Source organism: Alexandromys fortis, unplaced genomic scaffold, assembly GCF_014885135.2.
Source record: "Alexandromys fortis isolate MF-2015 unplaced genomic scaffold, M_Fortis_MF-2015_v1.1 scaffold_163, whole genome shotgun sequence".
Lineage (NCBI taxonomy): Eukaryota > Metazoa > Chordata > Mammalia > Rodentia > Cricetidae > Alexandromys > Alexandromys fortis.
This window is the reverse complement of record NW_026068085.1, coordinates 1,290,747-1,300,950: the sequence shown is the minus strand read 5'-3', so window position 1 is coordinate 1,300,950 and position 10,204 is coordinate 1,290,747. Positions and strand designations below refer to the sequence as shown.

Genomic DNA, 10,204 nt, shown 5'->3' with positions numbered 1-10,204 from the left:
ACACACACACACACACACATCACTATTAAGCCACAGCTCCTCCTTTCCTATTCAATCCCATTACTGCACATTAAAAACATAAATAACTTCAAAAGTCTCACAGTCTTTACAAATTCAAACACACTGAAGTTTCAGTCCCTCTAAAATAACCAATCTTTTTTTAAAAAACTAAGTTTTTTTTTTTTAAATATTCAGTCTCTCAACTTTGGGCTCCAGTTAAATACTGACTTCAAGAGGGAAGAATCAGGGCACAGTCACAAGCAAATCAAAGCAAAACAAAATTCCAGCTATCTAGGATCCACTCATAGTGTTCTGGACTCCTCCAAACGGCTTGGGTCACTTCTCTGGCTCCACTGTCAGCAACATGCACAGTTTGTCTCTTAGGTTCCATCTGGCTCTACTCCACTGCTCCTGCTGTTCTTGGTGAGCATCTCCGAAACACTAGAGTCTTCCACAACTGGCCTACAGTTTCACCAGTAGCCTCTCATAGGCTCTTGTCATGGCGCCATGCATCAAGTATGTAAAGCTGCTTTACATGAGCCCTTCCGTGTTGTCACTGAGGCCACACCTTCACCAATGGCCTTTCCTGGCATCTCACAGGGACAAGCCTCAGCAGCTCTTCATGACCACTCCATGTCTTCAAATCCAGGATGATGCTTACACATTACTAAGTCTGGCTGCCAGCCCGAGGTACAACCTTGGCCACCTTGGAACACAGCTTGTCTGTGTGTGCTCTCAGGGAACACTTCCCAGAAGAGTTCACCTCAGTGATGCTGGTCTCTTCTTAATCACCACTAATTTTGTAGCTCCAGCTGAGCAGCAGCAAGAGTCCAGCACAGCAAAGTTTAATTTTCATAGTTCTGGTCCCTTGTTAATCACAGCTGATTCTTCAGCCCCAGCTAACTAGAATCACAGCATCGTAATTCAGTCTTTAAACTTCACAAGCAGGCCTCGGTTCTCTGCACTGCTCTCAATGTTCTTATCTCTCATGCTCACCCAGAACACTCCACAGAGCTCTTGATACTCAATGGCTCTTCCACTATCCTCCCACAAACATGATCAGGCCTAGCGCAGCAATACCCCGCTGTCCTAGTACCAGTTTGACTTAGCTAGGGTTTCTACTGCTGTGAACAAAACACCATGACCAAAAAGCAGGTTGGGGGAGGGAAGGGTTTATTTGGCTTACAGTTCAGCATTGCTGTCAGTGTTTTGTTGCAGAGATGAGGAACGTATCGTACAGTTAGATAGGCAAGGCGTGAGGCATTGTAATCTGAGTTGGGCATAGGTCAAATCAGAGCGTGAGAGAGTTGGTGTTGTAGCTTTCGACCGAGCTGCTCCTCATGTGATGGAGTCCTCCTCCCCAGCCTGGGGTGCATCTGGACAGTGGGGGAGCTCTTAGGAAGTCAGGCCTGGTGGGCAGATTGGACCAATGCGTAAATGCTCCTAAAGGATGTATCTGGAGCCCAGTCCCTTCTTTTTCCTTTTCCTTCATGTTACCATGAGGCGAGACACTTTTCTACACCAGGAAGTCCCCTCCACAATGTCTTATTTCATCATAGGCCCCAAACCAACAAAGCCAACTGGGTATGAACTGAAATCTCTAGAATGACGAGGCAAAATAAACCCTTTTTGTTAGTAAGTTGCTCATCTCAGGTGTGTGGTACAGGTGGAGTGCAGCGGATTGCTGTTTTAGCAAAGCAGTGGTTTTCGTCGGTGTATTTTCACTGTTAAATCTGCTCTGCTGACAGCATAGAGACAAGTGAGCACATGTTAGCAGACCAGGCAGCTTCACACTGAGTTGAGGAAGCAGCTGCAGTGAAGATGAGGAAGGGCATGGTCCTCCCAGACCTATTACTGCACAATACTGACAGAGTCCAGTTCTTCCTTTCAAATCCTTGACTTAATATGACCCTGAAGCTTCTTGGACATGTGTAAAGCAATTTCAGAGCCCATGCAATTCATAGATCAGATGGCCTTGGAGTCTGCTACTAAAATCCAATTTGCGTTCTTTTGCACAGCTTCAATGGGATGCACCTTAATAAGGACACTTTTGGCATGTGATTGATGGCTCTTGTGTCGAGATGTGCTAGTTTAATGGTGGCCTTGGTGAAGTAGGAGAGGTGTACCCGATTTCTCTGGCTCTTCATCACTCAGTTCTTACAGTCTCTTCTGGAGTGACAGTCTGCCGTTCAGTGCTTGCAATTTTCTCGGAACGGCAGTGGAATGCCCCAAAGAGGGGGAGCTGTTTGCACGGCAGCATGTTCTGGTTTCTGCTCCAGATGAACTTGTCTGAGATGACCTTAAATTACATTATAGTCTCTGTTTGCTCTCAGAAGATGAAACAAAGTAAAATTGTTTGTTGATTAGCAGTTTCCTTTCAGCTTTCAGCTACATCTAGCAAGGACTTTAAAGCGGAAGCTCTGTCTCAGCAAATGGCTAGATGCTCCTTCATAGCAGGTCTGGGTGTTTATTAGATGCGTGACTTCAGTACACTCATTGGGAATAGTGTTATTCTTTACAAAGTAAAAGCATCCGTAATTTTGCTACAAGGAAGAATATTTGCTTCTTCTTCCACATTTTGTTAGTTTTCCTTCTTTACAAGGAAAACACACAGAGTCTGAAAATGCCCTTTCCCTGAAGTGTTCTCTTTGCTGACGTGGTTTTCATGTTCTCCTTTAATGCTGCAGTGGAGGGTTGCCATTCTTGAAATGTGTGGCTTCTCTCCCAGAGCAGCAGATGGTATGACTAATGTGTACTTGGGTGCAGGGTTTACCATGAGAGATGTTATCTAGGACAGCAGGAGATGGGAGTCCTGCCCTCAAAAAGCATTGATTCTTATCCTGGTTGGATCATTGACATTCAAATTTAATTATTTTAAACTATGAAGAACTCCTAAGTTTAAAAAGGTTTGGGTGTGTTTAAATGGTTCCTTTTTCTTTATTTTTTTTTTAGTTTTTATGCAAAAAATACTTTATCTAGAATCCATTTGGCTTACGTGCTTCCCAATCTTGATACTATAATGAAATGAGATAATCAGCTTCCAATGAGGTTTCACAGTTCTCGCTGAAAGAATATTCCAGTGATTTAAAATCTCCATCGTAAAAACTCCACCACCTTGATACTCCTCTTTGCTGGGTGCTTATGATCTAAGCCTTCTGGGCTTTGCGGGTGCACTAGATCCTCACTATAGCAAGTTATTCCAAGTATATCTGCAATGTTTTCTTCATTACTGGAGGACCTGCCAAAGTCTTAGCAGGATATGATTTTTGTGTGTGTGTGTGTAGGGTTATCTACCCAAGTCTGAACAAGCTTCAGCTATGGAAGTCTGCTATATTGCTGTACCCCAAAGAAGCACTGTGTACTTGTAAAACCAAAACTAGAATTCAATCTTACTAACTTAATTTGGAAAATACCACCTAAAGCAGGTCTGGTTACTGTTTCCTTTAAGTCAAAATAATCTTAGAAACTATGATGTAATAACAAAGAGAACATTTTCTTGTGTAGTCCTCCCTCTGTGAAGCTATGCTCACTGTCAGGAAAACTCACGTGCTATGAATCACGAGGTCCTCAGACTGGTAACCGAAATAACATTTTAGAAGTTACTCATTATTCTTTAATGTCTCTTTACATAGTATGATTAAGCCTTACACTCTCAAATAGAAAAAGTTCTGAGTTGTGAATTCCAGGACAGTGACTTTTTGCTACTGCTGCTATTAATTAGCAATGTCTGCCACAGACAGGAGCAGAAGATCACCGGTGGTGTAGTACATTTGTGTGGTTTAATTTTCATCTTTAGTGAATGGAAGCAAGAAATCACCCTGCTTATTATCTAACAGTGTTCAATAATCTTGGAAGCCCTTTTAAAATGTGTGCTATCTTAATGAAAATGAATATTAAATCTTCTCATATCATGGTTAGAAAACCTTTTTCTTGACAGACTTCCTGAATTGAGAGCTGTTGAAGACTGGTTCAAGCTCCAGGCGACCTGGACTGTACGTGATAGACCACAGTAACAGATGGAATTTCAGAATCTCATGGTTTCAGTTTTCAACTTAGTTGAAGTATCAGTTTTTGATGATATAAGTGAATATTTTATTCTTTGAGGTTATCAAAATAAACATGAAGGACATTATATACACCAAGAGTACTTAGCCCATGTACCTTAGAATAATTTGAGAAGAGAATACATTGTGAGTCCTAGCATAACCTTTGTTGATGTAGTTCAGTTAAGTTCCTGAATAAACCAGTATTTTAGTAGCCAAAAATCTACTCTCAAACCCTTCCAAATAATAGAATTATAAACTTAGAATTATTACATATTTTTCATCCCATAATTCTTAGTTCAAATCTAGATAAGAAACTGAGATAAAATTAATGATTATTATGATTACAAAGACTTGGGAGAAGGGAGCTACCTTATTGTCTTGGGTGCTAGTGCAAGTTCCAAGAATGCCATTTGTACTTCCTGTGAACTAGGAGAAGATAAGAGATTTAAACGTCGGTCGGATTCTCAACTTGTGCTAATCATTTATAGAGATTAAAGCCAAGTGACTATCTCATGTTGGACCAGAGCACTCCTACTTTAGAAAGTAGTGTGTGGAGCAACAGAGATGGTATTGAAGTTGTCAGTTCAGGGAGTCTGGGATTACCACTATAAAAGTTGACACTAGGAAAGATGTCATCAAAGAGAACTTTTTTATGCTAGTCTTTCAAGTGGCAAGTTATGACAAAACTACATTCATGTTACTTGAATACATCTTCTGTCTAGTTTTACATGCTTTTTGACTTGTCTGGAAAATGACATATTGAGGTTTTCATTAGGTTTAACCAGGTGTGATTTTCTTACTGAAGATACCCTGGCAGGACTGCAGTTTAAGTGGCATAAACCAGTGGAGCTCAGAAAGGCCACAGCCTTTTTTCAGATGGTAGCAATGAGCTGAAAGACTCATTAATCAAGCACAGAGTCACAGGTGTGCTGCCTTGCCCACAGCCTGCCAACAGACTGTGAAAGTCACATCCAGGCTGCACTGTCAAACTCGTCCCACGCACAAACACTCTTTTTTTTTTAAAGACAGGTTTTCTTATTACTTTAAAAAATACCAATCTAAATTCCCACTTCCTCCCCCTTTTCTCCCACTCCTCCACACACCCTTCCTCCCACCCTCCCTCCAGTATTAAGAGAGGGCAAGGCACCCTGCCCTGTGGAAACTCCAAGGCCCTCCCCACTACATCCAAAGGTATACATCCAAAGAGAATTGGATCCCAAAAGCCAGTACATGCAGTAGAGACAAATCCCAGTGCAGATGTCATTGGCCACACAGTCTGCCCCAACTGTTAACCTCACTCAGAGGGACTAGTTTGATCCCATCATCGTTCATTCCCAGTTCAGTTGGAGTTGGTGAGCTCCCATTAGCTCAGGCACATTGTCTCAGTGGGTGAACCCCTCATGGTCTTGACTTTTTGCTCATAATTTCACTCCTTCCACTCTTCGACTGAACCTAGGGAGCTCAGTCCAGTGCTCTGATGTGCAGAGGCCTCTGTTCCCATCTGTTGTTGGATGAAGGTTCTATGGTGATATTTAAGATAATCATCAGTCTGACTACAGGGCAAGGCCAATTCAGGCACCCTCTCCTCTATTGCTTAGGGTCTTAGCTGGGGTCATCTTTGTGGATTCCTGGGAACTTTTCTAGAGCTAGGTTTCTTGCTAACCCTATAATTGCTCCCCCAATCAAGATATCTCTTTCCTTGCTCTCATATCTGTCCTTCCTCCATCTCAACTATCCCATTCCCTAAAGCTTTCCCCAACCCTTCCCTTCTTCCCCAGACACCATGCTTCCAAATTTTGCCTGGCAATCTTGTCTGCTTCCAATTTCCAGGTGAATCTATATATGTTTTTCTTTGGGTTTACCTTATTAGTTAGCTTCTCTGGGATCATTAACAATAGTCTCAATATCCTTCGTTTATGGATAGAACAAATACTCTTAACAGCAAAATTCCAATTCATTTATGTTTGAGGTATGATTTTTGAAATGCTAAATTTCATCCAAACTTTCTGTGAAAAATTATTTCATAAAACATATTTAAAACAAAATCAAGATATTATTTTACCTCATGAAAATTTATTGTCTTTATATCATCTATTATTTCTCCCTAATGTTTATTTATACTTCTTTATATTGAAAATCCATTCTCCTATATGGTTTTAGGATTTCTTTGAAACATTTAAGAAAATAAAGTTTTATACTGTTTAAATTTTAAAAAGTTTTTGTATCACTTGAAGGAGTGAAAACAAACTTTAAGATTGATGTGTGCCTTCCTAGAGTCTTACATCATCATTATAGGTATTCACTTTACTAATGAATGTGTGGTTTGTGGTTTAGGGAGGTTTTTGATAAAATTTAGTAACATATGTAACAGCCTTAAACAAAGCTGAGCTTTTTTCCAAAGCCACCCCTCTGGTTTCTACTGTTTTTGTTCTTTGTACAGTTAAAGCTGAGACTGAGTCTCTCTCTCTCTTCTCTTCTCTTCTCTTCTCTTCTCTTCTCTTCTCTCTCTCTGCTTGTATATGAGGGAGGGAGGGAGGGATGGAGGGAGGGAGGGAGAGAAACATGTGCACGAATATATACAAATATGTATGTATTCTCATTGGTTTTTGCTTGTTTTTTGTTTGTTTGTTTTATATATGCGTCCATGTGCCTGCCACATGTATGTAGGTACTTAGAGGGGCCACAAGAGTGTGTTGGAAGTCTGGGAACTGGGAACTGGTGGTTGTTAATTGCCCAAAATGGGTGTTGAGATCCTGACTCAGGCCCTTTGGCAGAGCATCTCCAGGCCCTTGTTTTCTTGATCTCACCACACAGGGGAATTAGTTGATGCATATTGCCCTCATGGCCCTGCAGGCTTCTCAGACCTTCTCTTAGAAATAGGCTCAGGCTGCATTAGGACCTACTGAGTCGGAAGCATTCCCACAGGTGGGATTCCTCCAGGGCACTGCCTGCACATGAGTGTCTGCAGCACAGGAATGAGGCAGATTTGCAAAATTCCTTTATCTTTGTATATTTTTCCTGCCATTTTACTTCCCATTGGAGCAAACACCTTTAATAATGAGACTTCTCATCTACAACACATATAAAAATCTTATTTAATTATCCAGCTATGTCAAGCAACATCAGATCTAATGAACAGAAATTGATACAGCTCTATGAAGTTGTTTAAGGTGAGAAGTGATCTCCTAAACCCGGGGAAGAGAGTGTTGAATGGAGCCGTGTGCAGTTGAGTATGGAGAGAGAGGCAAGGGATATATCTTGCATTCACACAATCTTAAACTTACACAAAAATTTTACAAAACATCTCCATAATCTATAAAGTAGTTGGATGATATAGTTTTAACATTCAAATGTGGCATCATTTTATTTTATTCTCTAATGTTTGAATGCTGTTGAGAAGAGGAACAGTCCTTAAATTAGCAAAATACCAAAATGTCCATTTTGAATTTCATTACCTAAATTGAATGTTTCCTTCCAAATCAATTTTTTTTATAAAATAAGCAGAATAAAATATGTAATGTTTTCTTTTTTGGAGTTGTTTTCCTGTACATTTTGAAAAATACGTATAAATATTTGTAATAGACCCCAGAATATCGAAAAGAAATTTAAATCATGGTTTATATCTTTATGGGATGTCTATACTAACTTTCTTTATTCATGCTTGTCTTGCCAAAGTATTGCTAGGTTATGTACAGTAAAAGTCATAAAATACCCTAATTAGGACCAGCTACTGACCTGAAGTTGACATGAGGGTTACTTTGGGAGAATTAGAATTTGGGAACTTTTACAGCTAGAAGTTAATTATGGCCCATTTTGTGGTAATGAAATGAAGTTGAACAAAATGATATTTTTATACTATTGGGGATACCTGGTTACCTCTGGGACTTTGTGTGAGGACAGCAACCAGCTGGTTTACTCCAGGGAAATTCAACAATGGCTTGTATTGATTAACAATGGGATTTCAAAAGCCATCTGAAAACACAATAGGAAGGGAACAGGAAGGACAAGACTTGTGTCCTAAGATGGGCCGAATTTCCACACACTCTATCTCCTCTTTTCTTCAAGTACGTAAGTTTGGTGGAGAAAAGAAAAGAATACTGTTTAAAAGATGAGGACATCATCAGTAGTATGGTGACAGAGGTGATAATTCCAATGAAAAGACACATACTGAAAGTTTTCACTGACATCCAGTGCCCGGGGTCTATATTAGTCTCCATATACGTGTTGCAGGAATTAATCCTTGTGACTCTTCCAGCATTTTGCTGGATACTTCGATATATAATTTCTGGCATCCACTCTCACATTGGTACAGACATGGAGAAAGAGCCTGATTTTCAGGTGGAGTATGTCACTGTGTTACTTTTGGTTTTGTGGATACTTCTGAAAAGATGTCACTGTGCTCACAGAGAAGCAGGTTTCGAAGGAAGTCAGGCAACTTACCTTTTGTTCAGTTGTTACTAACCAATAACTTTCCCCGTTTTACTGTGATTATATACTCCCTTGAAAATATTGACATAGTCCCTTTGATTATTATAATAATAAGTCTGAGACCTAAATTGAAATATATCCAGATTACAACCACTAATGTGTTAATGAAATTAATGATAAAAAGGTATAATGATTTTTACTGGGATAATTACATAAGTAACTGCATAGATTTGGGTAAAACTAGAAGCAGTTGTGTGATATACAGTTAAACCTCTGTAAATGGTAGGTAGAAAAATCAAAGACTCTCATTGTGTTTTGAATACAAAAGGGATGTCTAAAATATTAAGTAAAGCTTTTTAAAGGGTAAATTTTATCTTATCATTATTCTAATTAATAGATCTTTAAAATATTTGGCTAATTGTTTCTTTATGACTATTGTCTGTCACATTTCAAAAATATGGTATTTGGTAAAAAAAAAAAAAAAAGACTTTTGACTTTTCAGCAAAGTTAGTAACCCAGTTTGCTCATTGATTAATTTGATCAATTAAAGCAACAGAATGAACTGTGACTCTCTTGGCTTTATTTGTGGCGTTTTCCCATGCTCTGCGCTGTTCCACCTGCTCATGCTAATACAAGCATCCCTAGTTTATCTTGGTGGGTTATAAAAACAGAGAAAACAGTAGTGACATTAAAGGAGAAGGACCTAGAGGGATGGGAGGAGCCTAGCACGAGTAAGGGAGCCTCAGTCAAGCAGGATGACAGGGAATGGCTATACCAAAAATACATATATACATCTACAAAATTCTCCACTAAGTCAGCACCCTCGGCCATCCAACTGTAACAGATCATGAGTGTGAAGAGATTTTTTTCCTGATGAAAAGAACCTGGAGCATAACGTAACCCAGACATAGAAAGACAATTATCATAAGTGGTTTTTAAACTTAAAACAAAGAAATCCAGCCCACAAATCACAATCCCAGAGAACTTAGACAACATTGAGGACACTAAGAGAGACTTACATAGATCTAGCCTACATGGGAAGTAGAAAGTAGAAAAAGACAAGATCTCCTAAGTAAATTGGGAGCATGGAGACTTTGGGGGAAGGTTGACATGGGAGAGAAGAGGCAGAGAGGGGAGCAGAGAAAAATGGAGAGCTCAAATAAAAATCAATTGAAAAAAATATATTGTTTCCATGTCTATTGTCAGCCTTTTCTTTCTGTTTTTACATTTTTATCTCTGTCTTTCAAAAATATGGTTCTGATGTGAGTAGGCATGGATTTTGCAATGGAATAACATTGTTTCAGTAGTCTGGGGAAGGCCCTGGTAATTATTCCCTTGTTGTATTGTGACACTTGTCTTCTCTCTTTCAAAGAGAGAGGGTAAGTAGAGGTTTATTACTGTGTTAATCCTTCCATTGATTTTTATTTCAATGACTTTCATTATTTTCTTTTTCTGTGTTCAATTTCATGGATTTCTGCATTTAGAATTTATTTACTTTATTGTACTATGCTTTTTTTGGGTTTTCTTTTTTTTGTTTTGATTTTTTTTCTTTTTTTTTTAAATTTATTTATTTGATGGCGGTGGGTCTTGTATCTTATCTGTTGCTTTGATTGGTTAATAATAAAGAAACTGCCTCAGCCCTCATAGGACAGAAAATTAGGTAGGCGGAGTAGACAGAAGAGAATGCTGGGAAAAAGAAGCTTAGTGAAGGAGTCGCCATGATTCTCCCG

At 39.3% G+C, this 10,204-nt stretch overlaps 1 protein-coding gene across 4 annotated transcripts in view; it reads left to right on the top strand.

Moving 5' to 3' along the window:
• The window catches only part of Kiaa0825 (KIAA0825 ortholog), a 414,990-nt gene that overhangs the window by 215,040 nt on the left and 189,746 nt on the right, over positions 1–10,204 (top strand). Inside the window, exon 21 of one of the 4 annotated variants that reach the window (XM_050122179.1) lies at positions 3,938–4,073. The exons of the other annotated variants lie outside the window; for them this stretch is intronic. Coding sequence (XP_049978136.1) covers positions 3,938–4,013 — 76 coding nt within the window. The 3' untranslated portion in view covers positions 4,014–4,073. Of the gene's footprint in view, positions 1–3,937; positions 4,074–10,204 lie in introns of those variants that run through there. 4 annotated transcript variants of the gene reach the window in all.